This window comes from Cetorhinus maximus, chromosome 18, assembly GCF_964194155.1.
Source record: "Cetorhinus maximus chromosome 18, sCetMax3.hap1.1, whole genome shotgun sequence".
Classification (NCBI taxonomy): Eukaryota; Metazoa; Chordata; class Chondrichthyes; order Lamniformes; family Cetorhinidae; genus Cetorhinus; species Cetorhinus maximus.
In genome coordinates, this window is record NC_135896.1 from 64,796,161 (window position 1) to 64,821,194 (window position 25,034).

The 25,034-nt window shown below is 41.8% G+C and overlaps 1 protein-coding gene across 1 annotated transcript; it reads left to right on the top strand.

Moving 5' to 3' along the window:
* The first annotated feature begins 8,956 nt into the window (after positions 1-8,956).
* Positions 8,957-12,048, top strand: cfl2 (cofilin 2 (muscle)). Its single transcript, XM_078562814.1, has 4 exons — positions 8,957-9,161; positions 10,515-10,822; positions 10,964-11,040; positions 11,123-12,048. Exons 1-4 carry the CDS (start codon positions 9,159-9,161, stop codon positions 11,245-11,247), a joined length of 513 nt encoding a protein of 170 aa, XP_078418940.1. The 5' UTR covers positions 8,957-9,158; the 3' UTR covers positions 11,248-12,048.
* Positions 12,049-25,034: the final 12,986 nt, after the last annotated feature.

The following is a 25,034-nucleotide window of genomic DNA, read 5'->3' on the forward strand; positions in this document are numbered from 1 at the left end:
TCCATAGAGTCTCGAGGGTAGGAGAGGCAAGTGGAATAGTGTCAGAGAGAGACTTCTCGCATGTTGCTCTTTGACCAGGTGATGAAAGCCATGTCTCCATGTGAAGTCAGGTATGAATGGGAGGCACACCCATCTCTGGTCCTCCAGGAAGGGTTGGGGTGGAGATGCCATGTCGTGATGGAAGCCAGGCGAAGGGCTTAGAACCGGCCTGCTGGCTTTGAGATGGAGGGAACTTGAGATGGAGATGGAGAAACTTGTACATACTCACTGAATTTATGACTTCAATTCATTCACAGATCCACTGTTGATGATGTAGGCTGCAGGCAACCCTGCCTTGGTAATGGCTCTCATACAGGTGAGAAGGAGGGCGCATCGCAGATTGGCACAGGGCCAAGAGGAGCAAGGGCATGAGCAGCAAGATGCAGCAGGGCCTCTATAAGGTCAAGATGCTGGCAAACATGGACCACTGCAACGGTGAGCTTTGGCTGACCGTGAGTGTATCGTCGGCGCTGTTCTTATCTAGAAATGAGCAAAAGGCAATTTTGGAGGAACCACCCAGGATGTGGTTGCTCACATCAGACAGCTTCTCCATTACAAGCTGCGGCCGCAAGGACTCTGGAGGAGAAATGCGGAGCTCGTGGACTGCATTGAGTGAATGGCTGCCCAGTGCCATTTAAATATGGCATAAGGTAATGGCGAGGCAGAGGGCATCCTGCCTGCCCCTCCACTAGATTTGCTGTGTTTCTCATGGATGCATAATTAATGAGCTGAACAATGGAAGATTGCGCGTGTTCATCGTCCCACTGCCCACAGGGAATCAAGCCGACTCTCTTGCCCACCAACAGACTTAAACTCCAGAATGGAAGACTCTACACATCAACTTCTTCAGTCAGCTATTCTCGTCAGCAATCATTAAAAAGAAAGAAAGACTTGCATTTATATAACGCTTTTCATAACCACCCAAGAGAACTATGTACTTTTGAAGTCTAGTCACTGTTGTAACGTAGGAAACGCGGCCGCCAATTTGCGCTCAGCAAACTCCCACAGTTGTCAATGCAATAATGACCAGATAATCTATTTATTTGTGATGTTGATGATTCAGGGATAAATATTGGCCAGTCCACCTCCACTCCTCAAACATTACTCCCGATTTCTCTTGCACATGGAAGGATTCCTGCCTATATTCTATAGGATAGAATTCTGTAAACAGGAATTCCCACTTACAGTGTGCAGATAGGTAGAGATCCCTTCCAATACTAGCAGCATTTGGGGAAGTGGTACTGAGAGGAGAGAGGCATGGTGTAGTTCATTAGCAGCAGTAATCCAGTAAGAGTGGCAGTGAGAGGGGAGGGAGGAAATGGTTGACAATGCAGGGGAGGGGCAGAAGTTGGTGATCCACTAACTGTGTGTGCCACCATTAACTGAGTTGGAGTGTGACTGAAGAATTCCAAACTTAACTGGCTTGGGGCAATGGGCAGAGAATCATGCCAGTTTGAACTAGGTTGGCAGGGAGCAGGATTGTCAGGATGAATTGAATGGGGAGAAGAAGAATGTCATCATGAAATTAGGAGACTGGGGGAAGAAAAGGATCAAAGGTTTAGGATTTGGCCTTATCTCTGAAATTGACTTGGAATATTGGGTGTGGAGGGTTTTTGTTGAGGGAACTTTTTGAAGAGTGATATTCTGGTTCTTTCATTGAAAACTTCAATATCACTGATTTTTTTTTTCATTCTTGCATCAGAAATATATCAACAGTGTAATTTAAAAGTGCTTAAAATTAATGATACCTTAATTTTTAACATGGAGATTTAAATTTTCCTAAGGGACTACCCTCCTGGACTACCCTAGCAATGCACCAGCAATTTTGTATCTTGAGCATTCATATTTTCCTCTTCATATTGTATTCATGCATTTTCTTCCCCTTTCTACTGTAGATAGGGGAATGTTGGTAGCTACAGCTTAAATTACAATGCGTGCATAACTATCGTGTATCAGAGACTTAATATAATTGGAGGCATTCCTAAGTTGCAAACTTCTCGGGGTTTTTGTCAGCTTTTTCTAAAATGATGTGTAGTTTAGACATGCCATTCTTGGGATCATAAATTTCAAATTTGGGAAGAGCAAAAGTGAGGAAGCCATGCTGACGTGCATATGGAATAACCTTATGAGCCGTTTTGTTTGTCAAGCTGCTGCACTCCAGAGTGGGCTGTGCAGGCTGTAACCATGCTGGTTCCTGTTCATTTTTCTGTCAGCATGTTTTCTCTCTGGTAAGCAGGACTGCATTTGGTGTATTTCGTATAATACCCACAATACAATTACCTCTAAACTGCAAAAATACTATGAAGTGTCCCAGAAACTCCAAATTCACAGTATACAGACATTTAAAATTGCTACAACATAACTATATTCTGTTGTTCCAGTAAATCAGCTTACATTTACAATTTCGCCTTCAACATAAACACATTTTCAAGTGTTTCTCAGTGGGGTGGGGTGGGTGGAGGGTAAGAAAAAAATAAATGCTGAAACAAAGATGGAGACTTTAGGAGATGAAAAATGTTTGGTTAAAGACATGGGGGTTAAGCAGGGTCCTAAATGAGGAAAAAGAGATGGAGGGAACTCCAAAGCATGAGGCTGAAGTGGCTGGGGCCACGGTTACCGATTGTGGGGTAAAGGGGGGAAGAATTACACAAGAATATGAGGAATGGAATGCTTGTGGGGAAGGAAGGCTGTAACACTGGATGAAGCTAAAGAGCTAGGGAAGAGTCACGCCAAAGATAGTTTTAAATAGAAAAATTCTGATATATAATCTGGGGTGGACTGGGAGGCAAAAAAAGTCATTGAGGATGATTGAAGTGAGAGCAGGCCTTGGTGCTGGATAGTGTTACAATTCCCATGGAGATCAATAATGTAAAAGAATTGAACTTCCCAAAAGACCCCAACAGAAGATACCGAAAAACAAGATTTCACTTTTTAAAACTTTTCAAACAATCAAACCAAAATTAACACAAATTTAAAATAAATTAACAGGCAAATTGTATTCAATAAAAACCATGCATTACACACTAAATAGCTGAAATAACAGAGATCGGTCTCACAGATTTCTCAGGTAGTCCCTTCAGCATATATGACATCAATCTCAGACACGGGGTCCCCACAAAACTTTGTTCTTCCCAAGTAGAGATCCAATTCCTTTATTCACACAGCAGTTAGGCCTGAAGTCCCATCCAACAGCAGTTTTACCACCGCTTAGTTCCACAGATTCAATATCCACCAAAAGACCTTTCCTTGAATCAGCCCTTTTGGCCTCCTTATCTTACACTTCCAGCTTCTCCATCAATACTGAACTTTTCTCCTGCAGGAAAACTGAACTGCTGAAGAGCCCTGCCTTTACTGACCACTGAAATTTGACCTTTCAGTCTGGTGTTTGTTTTTGCCCAATCACCTTCCATTTCCCTAGTAACCTAAGCCACAGGCTGACTTCTCGGGCATTGGTGTCATAGCCAGGAATTCCAATTAACAACTTCTCCCCTCAGAAACCTGGAGATTTGGGTTTCTGTTTCAGTTAGGGACTCTCTCAAAATACACAGGCTTTGAAACCGTAGTCAATGCAGACAACTAGCTGCAAACTACCAATTTAATCACAATAGGATATGGTCAACTGAGTTCTGAGTGATCTGAAGCTTACAGGATATGTTGGATGTGAGGCTGGCCAGCAGAACATTTGAATAGTTGAAGCTGGAGACAAGAAAGAAATGGATGAGTGTTCTAGTAGAAGATTTGCTGAGACTGAGGTGGACAATTTTACAGTGGTGAAATTAGACAGTCTTTTTGATGGAGCAAATGTGGGGCCTGAAGATCAGAGCTGGGTTGAATAGGACTTTAAGGTTATGAAGAGTCTTGTTCAGCCTGAAACTATAACTGGAGAGGGCAATGGAAATGGTAACAAGCTTATGAGGTTTGTGGTGGGAGGCAAAGGTAATGGTTTTGGTCTTGCCAGCATTTAGCTGGAGGAAATTGCACTCATCAGAGATGGGACATCAGGCAATCTGACATAATCAAATGGTTTACATTTCAAGGGAGGTGATGGAAGGACAGACGGGGTGTCATCAGCATACAGATGGAAACCGATCTTGTGCCTCCTGTGATGTAGCCAAAGAATGGCATGTAGATGAGGAATAGGAGTGGGCCAAGGATGGAGATATGCAGGTATGGGAAGAGAAGCCTTTGCTGGAGATACTGTTGTTGCTCAGATTGGTAGGAGTGGAAAGAAAGAAAAAAAAGATGTGAATTGATAAAACACCTTTCATAACTTGCGGATATTCCAAAATTCTTTATAGCTGCTGCAGTACCTTTGAAATGTAGACACAGTTGTAATGTGGGAAATGCAGCAGCCAATTTGTGCTGTTTTTTTAATTCATTCATGGGATGTGGGCATCACTGACTAAATGGTCAAATCATCTGTTTTAAAAACAGAAAATGCTGAAAATACTCAACAGGAGAGAAACAGAGTTAACATTCCATGTTGATGGCCTTTTGTCAGAGCTGAGATGTAACAGGTTTTAAGCAAGTATAGAGGCAGGGAAAGGGGAAGGGGAGAAAGAATAAAAATGAAGGTCTGTGATAGAAAAAGGGGAAGATGGTGCAAGACAAAATGAGATAGTACTGGGACAAGTATAGTAACTAAAGATAGGTTTAAAGCAGTCAAGCAATCTTTGTTTGGTCTTCCTCATGTAGAGCACACTGCACCATGAGCAGCTAAACTTAAGTGAAAGATATACAAGTAAATGGTTATTTCACCTGGAAGGAGTGTTTGGGGTCCTCAGCAATGGGAAGGGAGGAGGTAGAAAGACAGGTGATGCATCGCCTGCACTGCATGGGAAGGGGATGTGATGTTCGGGATCAATAAGGAGTGGACCAGGGTGTCATGGAGGGAACAGTCCCCTCAGAATGTTGAAAGGTCAATGGAGGAGATGATGTTGGTGGCAGCAGGCTGCAGGTGGCAGAAATGCTGGAGGATGATCTGGAGGTTGGTGGGATAGATGTTGAACATCAGATATCCTATCATAGCACTGCAAGGGAGGGGGAGGTCTGAGAATAGAATGTAGAAAATGGAACATGGATTAGGGCCCTGTTAAACACAGTATATGAGTGCCCTCAGCTGAGGGAAAAGGAAGATATATTGGAAGCACTGGTACGGAAGGTGACATCATCCAAACAGATGCGACCAAAATGGAGAATCTGGAAGGATGGAATAAAAGCCATATATTAAGCAGAGTGGAAAGAAGTGTAGTCAAGATACCCATGAGAGTCAGTGGACTTGTAGTGAATGTTGAAAGAAAGCCTTTCCCCAGAAATTGATACAGCAGAAAGTTAGCATGCAGGTACAGAAAGCATTGGGAAGGCAAGTGGCATGATGGCCATTATTGCAAGGTGATTGGAGTATAGGAATAAAGAAGTCTTGCTATGATTGTACAGGCATTTGGTGAGACCACAACTGGAATACTATATGCAATTTTGGTCTCCATATTTAAGGAAGGATATAATTGTTTTGGATGTGGTACAGCAAAGGTTCACTAAATTGGACCCTGAAATGAGGGGGCTGTCCTATGATGAGAGGCTAAGTTAACTGAGCCTGTACTCTCTGGAGTTTAGAAGAATGAGGTGTAATCTCATTGAAATATACAAAATTCTGAAGGGGCTTGATAGGGTGGACACTGAGATTGCTTCCGCTGGTCAAGGAATCTAAAACATGAGGGCACAGTCTCAGGATAAGGATTCAATCATTTAGGACTGAGATGAGGAGAAATTACTTTACTTAAAGAGTTGTGAATCTTTGGAATTCTCTACTCAAGAGGGTTGTGGATGCTTCATTGTTGAATATTTTTAGGCTGCGATAGACAGATTTTTGGTCTCTCAGGAAATTAAGGGATATGGGGAGCAGGCTGGAAAGTGGTGTTGAAGCGCAAGATCAGCCATGATTGTATTGAATGGGAGAGCAGGCTCGATGGGCCATATAGTCTAATCCTGCTCCTATATCTTGTGGTCTTATGTTCGTGTGTTCAATGAAGAGAATAGAAGAATTAGAGATGGACCATGTTAAGGTCATCTGCTTCATGTTGGTTGTGGGATAAATGTTGGCCAGGACACCAAGAAAACTCCTTTGCTGTTCCTTGAATAGTGTTGTGTTTTTTTTAGATCTACCGGCAAGGGAAGATAGGAGCCAAAAATGGCTCTTCCAATAGTGCAACATTCCCTTAGTTCTACATTAAAGTGCCAGCCTGGCTTATGCAGTGGAGATGGTGGTGTGGCAGCAATGACTAGTATTCCAGAGATCCAGGTTAACATTCTGGGCATATGGGTTCAAATCCAAATGTGGCAGATGGTAGAATTTAAAATTCAATTAACAAATTTGGAATATAAAGCTAGTCTCAGTAATGGTGACCATGAAACTATTATCGATTGTTGTAAAAACCCATCTGGTTCACTAATGTCCTTTAGGGAAGGGAATCTGCCATCCTTACCTGGTCTGGCCTACATGTGACTCCAGGTCCACAGCAATGTGGTTGTCTCTTAACTGCACTCTGAAACAGCCTAGCAAGCCACTCAGTTCAAGGGCAATTAGGGATGGGCAACAAATGCTGGTCTTGCCTGTGACACCCACATTTCATGAAAAAAAAATCTGCTCAGGTTTCTGGAGTGGTGCTTGAACCCAGAACCTTCTGAGGTGGTGAGAGTGGTAACACTGAGCTACAGCTGGCACCAACCAAGCAAAGATTTTCCCATTGAGCTATACAATGGTGAATAGGCATTGGAGGAGAATGTTGTGGTCATCCGTGTCAAAGACTGTAGCGAAGGTGAGCAGGGAAATGCACAATAGTCATGGTCACAATTAATGTTGCTCATGATTTTGGTTAGGGCTATTTTCTTTGTTGTGGAAGACAGGAAAAACTGGTAGGAGGGATTTAAATAAGGAGTGATAAGAATGTTGAGCACAAATCAGGAAACTGAGAAGTTCTTGGAATTTGAAGAGGAAAGTGAGTTTGGAGCAGTTTTCAAGACATTGGGGTCGAGAGATAATTTTTTTGAAGAGAAAGGTGATGGTTGCAATTCTGAAAGTGTGGTGGATGGTGCCTGAGGAGAGGAACCATTCACAATGTTGTTTGGGTGAGGGCCAGCAGTTTATTGGGAATGGGGTTGTAAGAGCAGGTGTAGCCATGTTGTGATGAACATGGGGAGATGATAGAGATGGGGTTGCAAGTTTGCGGGGGGATGGGGTGGGGATGGGGTGGGGAGGGCAACAGGTTGAGTGGAAGACTTGACTTGTGGACAGAGCTAGCAAGAAGCAGCAGAGGCAGTTGATTGGATGGTCTCCATTTTAATGGCAAAGAAATACACAAGTTCCTTGCACTTGTTATTGACAAGGTGAGAGTGGAAGGGACATTTGCTAAACTGCACAGAGAATTAGCGCTGATTCCAGTGGGCTAGTTGATTGAATAATATAGCAAGACATATGGAAGAACATTGTGTATTATCTAAAAAGTATTCCCAGGTGGAAAACTTATTAAATACTTCCTATAAAATTAGTGAACAAACATTTCATTAAATAAAGGATCAAATATATTGTATCAAGAGAATATTGTTGGATAAAAGTTTACTTGCAATAATTTTGGAATCCATATTCTTTACCAGAGGTAAATAGATTCTGTGTATTTTAAATAACTGATAATTCCTCATTTGCACAGGACATTTTGTTGATTTTTAAAAATATGTTTTAGTTTAAATTAAACAAATTTAGTTCAAGCAAAATTATTCATTGAATCTCATCCTTGTGATACTATATTGCTGATATATAAAATGCATTACCTGCTAAGTTCTAGAACAGACCTCCAAATATTTTAAGTTATTGGTATTTGGCATTATGAAATATTTGGCATTGGCTATACCTTTACCCACTGCAACTTGTACTGCATCAGGATATTGTTTAAATACAATAAAGAAGGCAATTAAAAAAAAACAGAATTGTTGCATTATTCTAGTTGCTGCAGGTTGTTAATGTCTCAACAAATATATTATTGTCTGTAAATGTTTCAAAGTGATTTTGATCACCTGAGAAACTTAATCAATGCAGTATATATATCTAAATTATAATGCATTATTATAAATCACACCTGCAAATATATTATATACTGTATGTGCAACTATAATGAGGTACGTATGTTATGGATATTATTGGCAGGTTGTGTGCGCTTTAGTAAAGCATACTTAATGAGATATGTATAAATGTGCATCATTAACAGGTTCATTACATTTAATTTGAGGTTTGTGTATCTTTATCGTGCAGCATTAAAATACTAATTATATATTGATTTTGAGGTTGCACATATCCGCGGTGACCAGGTGCAGGCTGATTTGGATGATCACTTTAAAATGTTTACATATATATAATAGACTGGCCGGTTTGTGAATAGGACAATATTTATTTATGATTACAAGGTTAATTTGTGCGTTAATTGCGAACTAACTTGATGTGTGAAGTTGCCTTGTATGATCATTTATAGTGTGTTATCTATCGTATGTGTAGGTTGATGTGTATGGTTGTTAAAATGCTGTGATTATACCTTCATGAGCAAGATAATTTGCAAATGTTTAGAGATTGCACACGCATGACCTGAATCCGTTGATTTGGAAGTTTTTTGCTGACTGTATTAAGAGCAGGTTAGTTATAAATATTTGTTATAGAGGTTGCGCATGTATGACCTGAATCTGTTAGTCTGTAGTTTTTTTCTCGCTATTTTATGAGCAGGTTAGTTTGCCTGTGTTATAAGTTCTGTGCATGTTTGCCACGAGGCCGTTCGTTACTGTCTATGATGATGATGGTGAGGGAGGACTGAGCTGGCCTATGATGAGCAGGTGGCCTGTTTGGTTTGTGTGGTCAGGGGCGGAGCAGACCATGTGGGTTCGGTGGTGGAGGTGAGTGCGGTCTCGCCGTGGCCGTTTCCTCCCGCAGTCCCCTCCATCCCCTCCCGGAGCCCTGTGAATGGTCGAGCCCAGCCTCCTCCCCTCCCCCCCACTCTCCCTGCAGCTGAAGTAACGGTCGAGTATTCACCGACGCCGTTGCCGTGTGCGTTTCTCATCATCAGTGCAGCCGCTCGCTCGCCATGGTAAGGGACACTCAGCGGCTGTTAGACACTTCGACGCAAACCCCCGCGGGGCGAACCTGTATTTTTCCACCGCGAATGGTTTAATTTGCTCTCTCTCCGCACCCCTGGTTTGGAGTGGAGGTCTTGGGGGTGCCGGCACCTAGCTCGCAGCGGCCATTTTAACCTAATTTTAGCTGCTGCAGTGAGTGGCGGTGGCCGGCCGGCCGGCGGGCCGGACAGACAGACAGACAGCACCGGCTTCGCATTTCTCCGCATGCTGGGCAGCGCCCGCCGCTGCTCTTACTGGTGCTGCTGGTGGTAAACTTAGCACTGGTGATGGGTTTGCGGCAGGCTAGTGAGGCGAGATTTGGTACCCAGCCTGCGCCGCCTCAACGCGCGTTTCCTTTACCCTCTCACATTTAAGGCACTTTATTCTGAAATAAATCTATTCCATTTTTATTAATTGTACTCTGGATGGATGCGGCCGTGGTTGGTGTCGGGGAGACGGCAGCCATGACGGAGCAGAGACCTCGACACGCTTTAACGGGGAGATGGTGTCGAAGTCTCCAGAAGCGGATTCCTTCCATTATTTCTACCCATGGACATTTAACTGGTTTTTTTTTTAAGCGCCTTTCTGACAGGGGCGAGAAGCGGAGCTTGGAGTGGTTGCAGCTGAAGTGGTGCAGCCCGAACGAAGAGATTAATCCGAATCTCTCGGTCCAGAGCGACAATAACGGTTTTGTTCAATGTTGAAATGTTCACTGATTTATTTGTCTTTTTATGTAAATGCGTCAGCATTAGATTCGGTAAAACTTGGGAGGGAGAGTTGGGATAATGCACAATAACCAGAGTCAAAGAAAATGTTACTTCGTCATTTTTTAAAAAAAACAGATAATTGGAAAATGTTTGTATTTAAGCTTGTCTGTCAGTTTTGATGTGATTCATGTTTTTCATAAATGGAAGATTTTCTCTCTCAAATTTTCAATACATGTCTTGGATGTTGAAAGAGCAGATGAGTCTGTAGTCGGATTCTTTTGTTACAACATTGAGCTCAGAGGCTCCCCCCGTCTGTCGCATACCACAATTTGCTGTAATTTGTCAGAATCCACTGCATCATTGGAAGTGATGCTTCTTCCTGGCACTGGAGCCTTAACTTACACAGCGTAAATGCATAGGTGGCTGCTCTCCATTTTTCATGTAAACATTGTGTTTTCTTTAATATATATGTATAGAGAAAAAGAGATGGATGTTTTTTAATTGCAGGAAAAAAACTCAATTATTCTAAGATTGGATTGCTAATTTCTGTGCCATGTTAGGATACTGCAAGATATTTGAGAAGTGCTCATTTTTATTTTTATTTTCATTTTCAAATAGGCCTCTGGAGTGACAGTACACGATGAAGTTATTAAAGTCTTCAATGACATGAAAGTAAGAAAATCATCATCACCAGAAGAAGTCAAAAAAAGAAAGAAAGCAATATTGTTCTGCCTTAGTGATGATAAAAAACAGATAATTGTGGAGGCAACCAAAGAGATTTTGGTGGGTGAAATTGGAGAAACTGTGCAGGATCCCTACACATCTTTCGTTCAGTTGCTACCTCAGACCGACTGTCGTTATGCTTTGTATGATGCCACATACGAAACAAAAGAATCCAAGAAAGAAGATTTGGTATTTATATTCTGGTGTGTGGTAAAAAGAAAACTTGTTTGGCTTTCTGTTAAGGCTCACGTGTTAACTGGAGATGTGCTTTGAATGGTTATAATGCTGAAACACCATTATAACAATGGCTATTATCTTTCATCGTTTTTATTCCTTTCTTGTAGGGCTCCAGAAAGGGCATCCCTTAAAAGCAAGATGATATATGCTAGCTCAAAGGATGCTATTAAAAAGAAATTTACAGGTTATAATTTTACAAATGTTTGCAATTCTTAATTTAGTTGGTGTGGTGTAACAACAGTTTGACTATATTTTCTGTTTTTCAGGTATTAAACATGAATGGCAAGTTAACGGATTAGATGAAATTCAGGACCGTATAGCACTTGCAGAGAAACTGGGAGGCAATGTGGTGGTTTCACTTGAAGGAATATCCTTGCATAATGACAATTGAGTGCCATCTTGACCCATGGAGCTTCCATTTCTGCAGCTCTATCATTTGATCAAAAATTGGAATAGTTTAGTTTTTTTTCCACGTAAAGGAGATCTCATTAACTTAAGCAGCCAACCTGCGGTTGCCCTTAGACTGTTTGATCCCAGTAGTTTTTATGTAGAATCTCAAGGAATGCTTTCACGTCATTCATTCTAGCCAAAACAGTTGTCGTTGCATGCATTCCTTGTTTCTTGTACAATGAATGTGAACGTTTGTGAGTAGTTTAGAAACACTAAGTATAAGCTTTTGAAAACCTTGAGAGTATTGTCCACTGGTCAGTGGTAGCCATTAATTCAGTATTGTAATTGAAGTTGCACTTGATCATAGTTCCATGAGGCTCTTGTGCATTCATAACCCACTCCTGCCTTGATAGCCTAGTTTTGTGTCATGGCAGCATATGTTCTACACTATGCATCAAAGCACTTTTTGTAACATTTTTGTTTTTTAAAAAAAAATTTAAGGAATGCCAACCAAGTTTCTGTAGTTGTAATTGCATCATCAGTGAATTGTAGCTCTTGCGTTTTCATTCCTGTTGTGCAGACCTTAAGGAAGGAGTTGTTTATGTTGCCTTTTGTTTCCAGTGGAATGTACACTACTGAAGAAGAATGGGAGTCAATGTTTACCATGTTAGTTTTTTCAAACATTGAAACAGACATGCAAAATCAGTCATGATGGCAGTTACTGTATACTAGAGCCTTAAATGGAACATTGTTTTTGAGATCAGAAAATTGGCCACGCTTACAATAAAAATTGTGGCTTATGGCCGATTGCTGCTTTGTTTTTATTTTTCACTGAAACAGACTAACTGGAAATTGTAACCTGCACTCACACCCTCTGGTTCTCCTTTGTAAATGGCCAAACTGTAATGTTTGTTGCAATGGTGTTTTACTGATTTCATAATTTTCAATCCAGTGGAACCATTTTGTGTTTTTAAATTGACATTTTCAAAATACAAATGTAGCAGATTTAAATTAAATAAGACATTGTGTTTGACTGAGCTGTAAAAAGTCAGCTATTCCTAAGAACTTACCCTGCTACATTGAAGTGAACTAGTAAAGCTGGGCATATTTTAGTAATGCCAATATCTAGTTAAATTTACATCAAGTTGTTATGTCTTAACACACTAAAACTGAGTATATCCAAGGTTGTAGATTCTGTTCTGGCATCATTATACAAAGCTTCAGATTTACAATTTTTAAGTATTAATGAAATGTTTAGATGTTTGAACTCAAATACCGAACATTTTTTAAAATAGATGTATAATGGAGGATGGATACTTTCTACAAACACTCAGGAATCCTAAAAGGAATTGTGAAAACAGGCACTTAATTTTTTTTGGGAGCATGTGTATATAAATCTGGAATATACAAAAACCCTTTTACATGTGAATTTTGGAGACTGTTCTGGTTACACTTGGATGTCAGCTATTAGTTGCTGCATTTGGCTCAAAGCCAACAGTTGCTCTCCTACTAGAGAATTTGATCTGCATGCTGTGAGTAATCCTGTGCTAGTCAGAGCTATTTATGGGAAACGCATGCTTTTGTGTCTTGTCATCCTTGTCCACAAATGGCAAAACTGGACATAGTTCCAGAGCTGGATAAAAGGGAAGCCCTGCCAGGCAACCAAACATAGCTGTCAAATATTGCATGTACATAGAATGCTTTTCTAGAAGAATAGAAAAAATTAAGTTGAGAATATTGACTGCCTAATGTTCAATCACACTATATTCTCTGTAACTTTGCATGGTAGACAGAAATAAACTCCCTACAGTATGTTAAATTACAGGTTTTTGCTTCAAAATATTGCTTCAAGCAATACTTATAAATTAGGAAGCTAAATTTTGAATAGATTAGTGTAAAACATTTGAAGTTTTGTATCTGGCATGTTTGAAATCTTTTCTGTAATAATGACTGAAGGCACTGGGATTGTTCTGGGGAACAAATTTAAGTCATTTAAATAGTTGTGTATAAATTAATCTGCATGTGGTTAATGTGATGGCCTGTGCAGGTAATTTTCTTGATTATTTTAGCTCAGTCCATTTTGATAACAGGGCAATATGGAAGTTTGAGCACCAGGTTACCCCAACTAGCTCACATGCTACTTAAACTTCAGTCATTTCTTATTACTTGAACAACTGCTTATTTCAAAACAGTTTATTCCAGATATTTCAGTTAGATATTGATAAGTAAAATGCTACTTGTAAAACTTAAAGGGCAGTTTTTGAGGATAGCTGCTTTTTTTTTGAAGGTGTAATGAGAACAAAGATACAGCAGTAGGCCTTGCAGCCCTTTCAGCCTCTTTTACCATTTAATTAAATCATGGCTGATCTGCAGCTTAACTCTGTTTACCTGCTTTGATTCTGTAATTCTTCATACCTTTGACTAACAACAATCTATCAATCTTAATTCAATTAAAAATTTCAAAGCTATCCTCTAGTTTTTTGGTTGTGGGGAGCAAGTGTTCCTGAATTGTGTTACCCTTTGTGTGAAGAAGTGCTCTGATACCATCCCTAAACATCTTGGTTCTAATTTTAAGACTATGCCCTGTTGCTCGGGATTCCTACAGAGGAAATAATCTCTCTCGTGCGCGTTCTCATTCTCATTAAATCCTTAAATTAACACACAGCAGTTTCCTTATCAGCTCCATATTATTGCAAGTCTGTCTTTCTATCAACTTTCAATGAATCTCAATTTGACAGTCTTTTGGTCTGTAGTTTATCCAGCCCCTGTGTATGTACCAGCACCTACTCAGTGGCTATTGACACCACTATTATCCAATGAGTTGGAGGCTGTCCAGCCTCCGTGGCAGAACTTACAGTTGGTGTATTTTACAGCCGATACAAGTTTGTTTATGCAGATGATAATAAAGCAAACCAAAAAAAGAGTTTACAATCTGCAGCAAACGGAACTTATGACCAAAACCGCAGTAACTTCACCTGAGTGAGGGCACTTGATTTGAAACCTTCCTCCCCTTGATAACCACCCCCCAACTGCAAAATGCACATTTAGATAGTTATAAAAATTGCATAACATCAATCCTAGTCACTTATAGCAGTACTGGCTCTCAGGTGCAATTGACAGGCATTACCTAACCATCTCCAATCTGACTGGAAATAGTAATAACGTTCCACAGAGCCCTTGCCTTATTCACCTTTACAAATCTTTCTTTTGATATACTTATGGTAAACTTTTTAATAAAGGCAGGAAATACCTGTTTTCTGTGTAATGTAAGCATAAAGCAGTCAGTTGTATTATTTTGACATTTTCATAAAAGAAGCCATTTAATAGTGGTGTGAATAATTGACTAACCCAATATGACCAGTAAGTCACTATTTGAACTTTTTGCAGCAGTGAGATGGCTCCACATACACCAAGAACTGAGTAGGCTATATGCAACAGGTGGTTAAAATTGTGATCAAACATTTCTTTTCAATTCTTACACTGTGCCACTTCCACCAGATTACTTGCAGCATAGAAGGATCTTCTGAGGCATTGGGCATATAGAAACATACTTTTGTGTTGGTGCTGCATCCTGCTACCTAAAAGCTACTAAGGGACGTTGAAGCTGATTCCTACTGTGACCTTCAGCTCCTAGTTCCTCTAATGTTGCATGAACTTGACAGCTAGCAACTTTTTAAAAATTCATTCATGGGATGTGGGCTTCGCTGGCTGGGCCAGCATTTATTACCCATCCTAATTGCTCTTGAGAAGGTGGTGGTGAGCTGCCTTTTTTGAACCGCTGCAGTCCATGTGGTGTAGGTACACCCACAATGCTGTTAGGAAGGGAGTTCCAGGATTTTGACCCAGCGAGAGCGAAGGAACAGTGATATATTTCCAAGTCAGGGTGGTTAGTGACTTGGAGGGGAACTTTGATGTGGTGGTGTTCCCATTTACCTGCTGCCCTTATCCTTCTAGATGGTAGTGGTTGTGGGTTTGGAAGGTGCTGTCGAAGGAGCCTTGGTGAATTCCTACAGTGCATTTTGTAGATGGTACACACTGCTGCTACTGTGTGTTGGTGGGGGAGGGAGTCAATGTTGTGGATGTGGTGCCCATCAAGTGGGCTTATTTGCCCTGGAAGGTGTCAAGCTTCTTGAGTGTTGTGGCAGCTGCACTCATCCAGGCAATTGGGAAATATTCTATCACACGCCTGACTTGTGGCTTGTAGATGGTGGACAGGCTCTGGGGAGTCAGATGAGTTACTCGTTGCACAATTCCTAGCCTCTGACCTGCTCTTATATTCACAGTATTTATATGGCTAGTCCAAGACAAGAATACCAAATCTCAGACCAATGGAATCTAGAAATATTGCATAGAGCTGCTCTTAAACCCCTCAGATAAATTGATTACTTTTGGAAATGAAACTCTTGGTTTTTAGCCAGCTCTAAATACATACCCATTTTGGTAAGATTATGGATTAGTTTCAATGCAAGTCATAGCTTGGCTGACATTTTACACAAATTGTTTGATTAAAGAACTAGAAGTCACTGAATTTTTTAGCTGAGTTGCATATAGCAGGTTCTCAAATGTGTTGACTTTTGTTCTTTGATTTCTGTGGAGCATAGAATGCTGTAGCTTGAGTGTACTAAATAGCAAAGATGTAGAATTCTGTTAAATTAAACCTAGGAAAGTCATAGACATAGTATTTAAAATTTGTGACACATCTGTTGCATGGTATGTAATTTCTTACAGAGCTATACATGAGTTGAGTACAGGTACTCACCTTTGGGAAAAGCCTGCTATTTGGGAATAAGCATGATTAACTCAACTGGTGCACGTACACGAAAAAATGCATTTCCTGTCTTTAATGATGTTCTCTAGTCAGACCTGTAGTACATATTCTGGATGCATACCATAGATAGGAAGCAGCTGTTAGAAATGAGTTACTTTTCAGCCATATATACCCCTGGGAGCTGACGCAACTATTTTATTCCTTAATGATAGATTGTCTATTCTACTCTTGGATGTGAACATTTTTCATTAACACTTCCTATAAGCATCAGGGAGTGAGAAGGATCACATTAGAGGTGGAGCATTTATTTGAATTGGGGCACTTGCAGCTACCCAGCATGCTGGGTGACACTGGTAAATAAACTTTGCATGCTGCTCACAGATTGTACATGTGGGATTAAAGAATGTGATAGCATGGGCTTGGATTTGATAAAGGGGGAATTCACCAGATTGAGAAGGTAACATCTGCATAATGATCCATGTTATAGGAAATAGAAGTTATTGATTGCTAATGTGGGGTTGGGTAGGTTTAAAACAGGATTGCACTTTTGTGATCACTGCTACCTTTTGAGATTCACAGAAGCAACTTGTCACATTATTTCATTTTAATAGTGCTTGGATAATACAGGATGTGTCCTAATTTCCTTTGTCTGTTATCAAATGGATTCTTGCCAAAAATCAGGCAAACAGGATATTAATTTCTATCACCTAGGGAATGAAGGTGTAAACAGCTTGTTCAGTTATTTGTCTTTGACCTACTGCTGTGCCGCCTTAATTCCTGAAATAAGACTGCAAGGTTGAAGATAACAGCTTGCATTTATATAGTGCCTTAACATGAAACATAAACATTTCAAAATGAAAGGTCATCCAAAGGAACTTAGGAGCAGATCTTGGGTCTTCTCCACTACTCAATGAGGTTCATTTCAATTGCAATCTAAACTACATTTCCCACCTTTGCTCCACATCCTTCGATACTCTTACCTTAATACCCTTACTTAACAAAAACCTATCTCAGTCAAGAAACATTTGGAGCTAGCATCCTCAACCCCTTAGAAATTTGTAACACTTTTTCACAAACAGGGTATTAGGGGAAAAGTGATTCCCAATTCCACTTTTCAATGGTCTAGGTATAATAAGATTATGCCCCCTTATCGTTGATTCCCATACGAGGGGGAATAGTTCCTCTGTATTTACCTTATCAAATCTTTTAAACACTTCAATCAGTTCATTCTCAAGTTAATGTACTTAAGGGAAGACAAACCAAACCTATGCAACCTGCCCTTGTAATTTGGACTGGGAATCACTCTGGTGAATCTGCATTGCATCCATTCCAAGGCCAATATATCCTTTTAAGGATGCCCAAAACCAAAGGAGTACTTCGGGCAGGGCTTTATACAACTGAATCATAACTTCTGCCCTTTTTTATTCCAGCCTGTTTGAGATGAATGCTATCAATCTATTTGATTGCATTTAGTACCTATCTACTAACTTAATGGGCTGAATTTTTTGGGGGTGGGGATCTACTGCTTGCTCGTCCTGCCATTAGCAAAATTGGTCACAAACCAACCAACTTTAAAGAAAGGCTGCCCTGCAGCGATACTAAGCTGCGGGTGACGTTAACAAGCACTAAGTGGTACTTGTGCCCCTCAATGGAAAGAAGTCCTGCCATCAAGAGCTGTCTGCCAATCTGCAGTCACAGCAATGCTGAGAGTAGGACAGCATGGAGATCCCGTGAAGAAATGTTATGGATGCTGGAGACTAATAAGTCAGGCCTTTTTTGGGAGAAGAGGAATTTGGTTGGGGTTGGGGTTGCGGGGGGGGGGGATCTCGATGCGCACAGGGCACTCTCCAAAGGATGTACCCTACCTTCTCGCTGTAAAACTCAGCCCAATTGCTCATGTACTTTAACTCCCAAATCCTTTTGCTCCTCTACAGTCCCTGTTTCTCACCATTAGCATACTCTTGATTTTCTTGGCTCCAAAGTGGATGACCTAACCCACATTGGATAAAACAATGGCAAATGGAGTTCAATCACATCTGCTTGTGTCCTGGCAACTTTCTGCTCCCATTTGAAGTATCTACTGTCACTGATCAATGTCATATATAACAACTTTGTGTTCCTTCATTCAAATCATTAATAAATATGGTGATAAGTCAGGGCCCAGAACAGGTGAATAGTACTTGTCCCAGCTTGCCAATCAGTGTACCTATCCTTTAAACCAACTCTGTCTCCCAGCCCCCAAGCAATTTCCAATCCAAGCCAAAAAACAACCCCAATTCTATATGCTGTCATTCTTGTTAATCTCTTTTAGAAACTTATTGAATGCCTTTTCCATGTTTGTGGAGCCAACTCTTCCACTCTCCCAATCATTGGAGTGCGGACGTATGACAGAAGCTTGTCGGGACCCTATGGAAGTCCTGATGTGTTGACCTGTGTTAGAATTGCTCAGGAAGTTTAAACTTCTGATGGGCAATCCCCCTGCCCTCCAGGACTTTCTGTTAATGTCTCCGACTCTGAGCTACAATTAGAAACTTGGGAGAATTCCGTGGTACTTACCTGAATAGTTACCCAGAAAATGATAGACGGATTAAAATCTAGTCCAACATCTGGGTGGCTACAAAACCAATTCCCCAATCACAATCCCCCCTCCCCCACCCTCTCCCCCTCTGTCTAATCTACTGACCTCCCACCCCCTCTGTCTAATCTACTGACCTGATTACACTTGACCTGACCACTGCCCCTTCCCCACCCCACTACTCCCAACCATCTGACCATCCCCTGACCTGACTACCCATATACCCTTACCCACTCAGCCACCCTATCCACCCACTTACCCACCTCCCATCCTACTCACCCACTGACCTACCTCACTCAAGTACTCACCTATTCATGTGTTCACCCATTCACTGACATTCAAACTGGAGCTTTAAACTTACCATATGACAGCTAGTGTCCTGAGAAAGGTGTGTGTCTTCTGCGTGGATTCCTGTGTTGAGTGACTTCTTCAGGATGCTGTGTTGGAAGCTGGACCCTTTTAAACATAACCAGGTGAATGCACGGTTTTCTGACTGATCAGTGTTGAATGCAGCAGTTCAGAAACTGATCAGAAGATTTGGGCCAATATTAATTTCTGCTCAGGCAGTGAGATCAACCAAATCTGATCACCTCCATCTGAAACTAATGGCCATCTCTATTCAGTTTTATGTGGGATTTCAAATAGATTGAACAATGTGTGCTTGGACTTAAATTAGCTCATACTTTCCTCCTCAGCATGAGGGTTCTTCTGTTATGGTTGATTACTATTTCTGTTTCTAGCCTTTCTGGGAGGCAGATGTTGAATTTATGGGCTCAGTGAGGCGAGGGATGTTAGTACTGGGGCCAAGACTATTTTTCCAATTTTATTAAGTACCCAGTGCCTGCGTCAAGGTTTGAAATGGCAAAAAACAGATAGCAAATAAAGTTGCCCCTGCCTTTTTTGACACCAGCTACATTGACATCTCTGAATAGGACTGCTAAGTTATGTTGAATTTGACTATTGGTTGAAACTGTACAAATGAATTTGGAATTCTGTACGGCGGATGGCTGTGGATGCTCAGTTGGCTAAAATTGATAGATTTTTTGGCCATTAAGGGATATGAGAATAGAACAGGAAAGTAGAGTTTAATAGAAGTGACATTTGTGCCACACCAGTGCTAGATGATGACCATCTCCAAGAAGAGAGAATCTAACCATCTCCCCATGGCATTCAATGGCATTACCATTGCTGGATTACCCCGCTAGCAACATCCTGGGAGTTACCATTGACTATAAACTAAACTGGACCAGCCATATAAATACAGTGGCTATAAGAGCAAGTCTGATGCTGGGAATTCTGAGGTGAATGACACACCACCAGACTCCTCGAAGCCGGTTCACCATTTACAAGGCACAAGTCAGGAGTGTGATGGAATATTCTCCACTTGCCTTGATGAGTATGTCTCCAATAGCTTTCAAGAAGTTCGACACCATCCACGACAAAGCAGCCCACTTGATTGGCACCCTATCCACCAGCCTAAACATCCACTCAATCCAACACTGGTGCACAGTAGCAGCAGTGTGTACTATATGCAAGATGCATTGTAGAAACGTATCAAAGCTCCTTCAATAGAACCTTCCAAACCTGCAACCTTTACCATCTAGAAGGACAAGGACAACAGATGCCTGGGAACACTACCACCTGCAGTTTCCCCTCCAAACCACACACGATCCTGACTTGAAACTACATCACCGTTCCTTCATTGTCGCTGGGTCAAAATCCTGGAACTCCCTTCCAAACAGCACTGAGTGTGTACCTACATCACATGGACTGCAGCGGTTCAAGAAGGCGGCTCAACACCACCTTCTTGTATATTCTATAGTAACGAATATCAGGAAAGAAGGGCCCTAGAGTAATTGATTTAAAAGGTTTAATTTAAAGGGATAAGTCCTGGCAGGAGAGCTCAAAGTTGTGGTGTCCTCCTCGTGCTCCATGTGGGAAGCCGGGGATATTTCCAGTGTCCGGGACCAGCATGTGTGCAGGAAGTGTGTCCAGATGCAGCTCCTGGAAGCTTGGGTTTCAGAGCTGGAACGGCGGCTGGGGACACTGTGGAGCATCTGTGAGTCTGAGAGCATCGTGGATAGCACATTTAGAGAGGTAGTCACACTGCAGCTGAAGGGACTTGAGGGAGGAAGGGAATGGGTGACCACCAAGCAGTCCAAGAGAAACAGGCAGGTAGTTCAGGAGTCCCCTGGGGTCCCGCTCACAAATCGGTATTCCATTTTGGAGGTTGATGAGGGCGCTGGTTCCTCCAGGGAGTGCAGACAGAGCCAAGCTTCTGGCACCACAAGCAACCTATCTGTACAGGAGGGGAGGAATAAAGGAAGAGCAATAGTAATAGGGGTTTCTATAGCCAGGGGAACACATAGGCGCTACTGTGGCCGTCAACGTGACTTCAGGATGGTATGTTGCCTCTCTGGTGCCAGGGTCCGGGATGTCACTGAATGGCTGCAGGGCATCCTGAAGGGGAAAGGTGGCAAGGCAGAAGTCATGGTACATGTTGGTACCAATGACATAGGTAGAAAGAGGGATGAGGTCTTGCATCAAGAATTCAGGGAGTTAGGCAGTAGACTAAAAAGCAAGACTTCTCGGGTTATCTCTGTAGTAATTTCTGGATTACTCCCAGTGCCACATGCTAGCAAACTCAGAGATAGGAGAATAGCGCAGATGAATACGTGGCTTAAGAGTTGGTGCAGGAGGGAGGGTTTTAAATTCCTGGATCACTGGGACCGTTTCTGGGGAAGGTGGGACCCGTACAAGCGGGACGGTCTACATCTGAACCAGAGGGGGACGAACATCCTTGCAGGTGGGTTTGCTAGTGCTGTTGGGAGGAGTTTAAACAAATTCGGCAGGGGGAGGGGACACAGAATGTTAGCAGAATAGGGACACATCATAATACAATAAAACAATCAAGTCAGAGGGAGTACAGCTGCATTAAGTTTCAAGGGAGTAAGGCAAGGCTGGATGGCCAATACTTTAATTCCAGGAGTATTACAGGTAAAACGGATGTGTTAAGGGTGAGGATTGACACGTGGAATTGTGATATAGTAGCCATCACTAAGACGTGGTTGAGGGAGGGGCAGGATTGGCAGCTCAAAATTCCAGGATATAGAATCTTCAGGTGAGACAGGGGAGTGGGTAAAAGAGGAGGAGGCGTTGCATTATTAGTTAAGGAATCAGTTACTGCAGTAAGGAGAGATGATATCTTGGAGGGGGCATCGAATGAAGCTTTGTGGGTAGAGTTTAGGAATAAAAAAGGGGCAGCCACATTGTTAGGTGTTTATTATAGACCCCCAGATAGTCAGCGGGAAATTGAGGAGCAAATATGTGCACAATTTGCAGAGGTGTGTAAAAACAATAACAATTGGGTAATTATATTAGGTGATTTCAACTTTCCCAACATTAATTGGGATAGACATAGTGTTAAGGGCTTGGATGGAGTGGATTTCTTGCAATGTGTACAGGAGAACTTTTTAGGTCAATTTGTAGAGGGTGAAACAAGGGACGGCGCAGTGCTGGACCTAATTCTGGGGAATGAGGCCAGACAGGTGGCTGAGGTGGTGCTGGGGGAGCATTTTAGTGATAGCGACCACAACATGGTACAGTTTAAGTTTGTTATGGACAAAGAAATAGACAAGTTGCAAAAAAATGTTTTGGACTTGGGGAGAGCAGATTTTAGTAAAATAAGGCAGGATCTGGCCAAGGTAGAATGGGAACAGCTACTTGTGGGGAAATCTACAGAGGAGCAGTGGGGGGCATTCAAAAAGGTAATGGGGAGGGTACAGGCTCAACATGTTCCCTCTAGGGTGATAGGAAGGAGTAACAAGCCCAGAGAACCATGGATGACCAGAGATATTCAGGTTACAATGAAAAGGAAAAGAAAGGCTTTTAGCAGGTACAAGGGAAGCAAATCAGCAGAGGCATTAGTGGAGTACAGAAAGTGCAGGCTGGAGCTTAAGAAAGCAATTAGGAGAGCAAAGAGGGGATATGAGAAAGCTCTGGCTGGTAAAAGTAGGGAAAATCCCAATATATTCTATAAGTATATCAATGGGAAGAGGATAACCAGGGAAATCTATGGGTGGAGCCAGATGACATCGCTAGAGTGTTGAACGAATACTGCACATCTGTCTTCACCGAAGAGAATGGGGATGAAAGTATTGAACTTGGGGAGAGAGACTGCGAGGTTCTTAAGCAAATTGATATAGGGAGTGACAAGGCATTGGAGGTGTTGGCAGGCTTAAAAGTGGACAAATCTCCAGGTCTGGATGATTTGTGTCCCAGACTGCTGAGGGAGGCAAGGGAGGAGATCGCAGGGGCTTTGACTCAAATTTTTAATTCCTCTCTGGCCACGGGGGAGGTGCCAGAGGACTGGAGAACAGCTAATGTGGTTCCGCTATTTAAGAAGGGTTATAGAGATAAGCCAGGGAACTACAGGCCAGTGAGTCTCAAGTCAGTGGTAGGGAAACTATTGGAGAAAATTCTGAAGGAGAGATCCTATCTCCACTTGAAGAGACGAGGTTTGTTCAGGGATAGTCAGCATGGCTTTGTCAGAGGGAGGCCATGTCTAACAAATTTGATTGAATTTTTTGAGGAGGTGACCAGGTGTATAGATGAGGGTAGTGTAGTTGATGTAGTTTATATGGATTTCAGCAAAGCCTTTGACAAGGCCCCACATGGGAGACTTATAAAGAAGGCAAATGCACATTGGATACAGGGTAATTTTATAAGGTGGATTCAAAATTGGCTTAGTTGTAGGAGACAGAGGGTGATGACAGTAGGATGCTTTAGTGTTTGGAAGCCAGTGTCCAGTGGCATACCACAGGGATCTGTGCTGGGTCCCCTATTATTTGTCATTTATATAAACGACATAAATGACTATGTGGGGGGTAGGATTAGTAAATTTGTGAATGACACAAAGATTGGCCAGGTGGTTAACAGTGAGGTTGAATGTCTTGGGCTACAGGAAGATATAGATGGGATGGTCAAATGGGCATTTAAGTGGCAGATGGAATTTAACCCTGAAAAGTGTGAGGCGATACACTTTGGAAAGAGTAATTTGACAAGGAAGTATTCAATGAATGGCATGGCACTAGGAAGTTCTGAGGAACAAAGGGATCTTGGTGTGTGTGTCCATAGATCTCTGATGGCAGAGGGGCATGTTAGTGGGGTGGTGAAAAAGGCATTTGGGACACTTGCCTTTATCAATCGAGGCATAGATTACAAAAGTAGGGAGGTCATGTTGGAGTTGTATAGAACCTTGGTGAGGCCACAGCTGGAGTACTGTGTGCAGTTTTGGTCACCACATTATAGGAAGGATGTGATTGCACTGGAGGGAGTGCAGAGGAGATTCACCAGGATGTCGCCTGGGATGAAACATTTAAGTTATGAAGAGAGGTTGGATAGACTTGGTTTGTTTTCATTGGAGCAGAGAAGACTGAGGGGTGACATGATCGAGGTGTACAAGATTATGAGGGGCATGGACAGGGTAGATAGGGAGCAGCTGTTCCCCTTAGTTGAAGGGTCAGTCACGAGGGGACCTAAGTTCAAGGTGAGGGGCAGGAGGTTTAGGGGGGATGTGAGGAAAAACTTTTTTACCCAGAGGGTGGTGACGGTCTGGAATACACTTCTTGAGAGGGTGGTGGAGACGGGTTGCCTCACATCCTTTAAAAAGTACCTGGATGAGCACTTGGCACGTCATAACATTCAAGGCTATGGACCAAGAGCTGGTAAATGGGATTAGGTGTTTCTCAATTGTTGGTGCAGACTCGATGGGCCGAAGGGCCTCTTCTGCACTGTGTGATTCTGTGATTCTCAAGGGCAATTAAGGATGGGCAATAAATGCTGGCCTAGCCAACGACACCACATCCTGTGAAATAATAAAAAAAAATCAAGCATGATCTTATTATATGAAGGAGGAGGTTCAGGGGCTGTCTGCCTCATTGCTGCCCCTGTTTCTTATGTTGTAATTTCACATGGGAACGCTACAACTTGCAAAGAAAGGAGTTTTTCGTCTCAAAAAAGGCTATATTCAGACACAAGTAGTAGAGGTGGAAGAACAGTGTGCTAACAGAGTCTCGTATCTATCATGACTTTTGGTATTCAATATCGTGTTGTTTGCAACCCTTTTATTAATAACAAAAATGCATAAAATATAATCTGTAACATGCGCATGGTTTTCAAAGACTATTAGATAAAAAACGTTTAATACTCATGATAACTAAAATTGGAGACAGAGGAGATGAAATTCAAAAATAAAAATAAAATGCTGAAAATACTCAGCAGATCAAGAGAAGCAAAGCTCCATAGGTACTCCTGACTTGCTGAGTATTTCCAGCATCTGCAATATTTTGCTTTTATGTTGAGATCAAATTCAACTTCAATAGGGGGCACACAGTGGACAGTAATGGCACACACTGTCCAATCAATGAAAAGGAAAATCAGACAG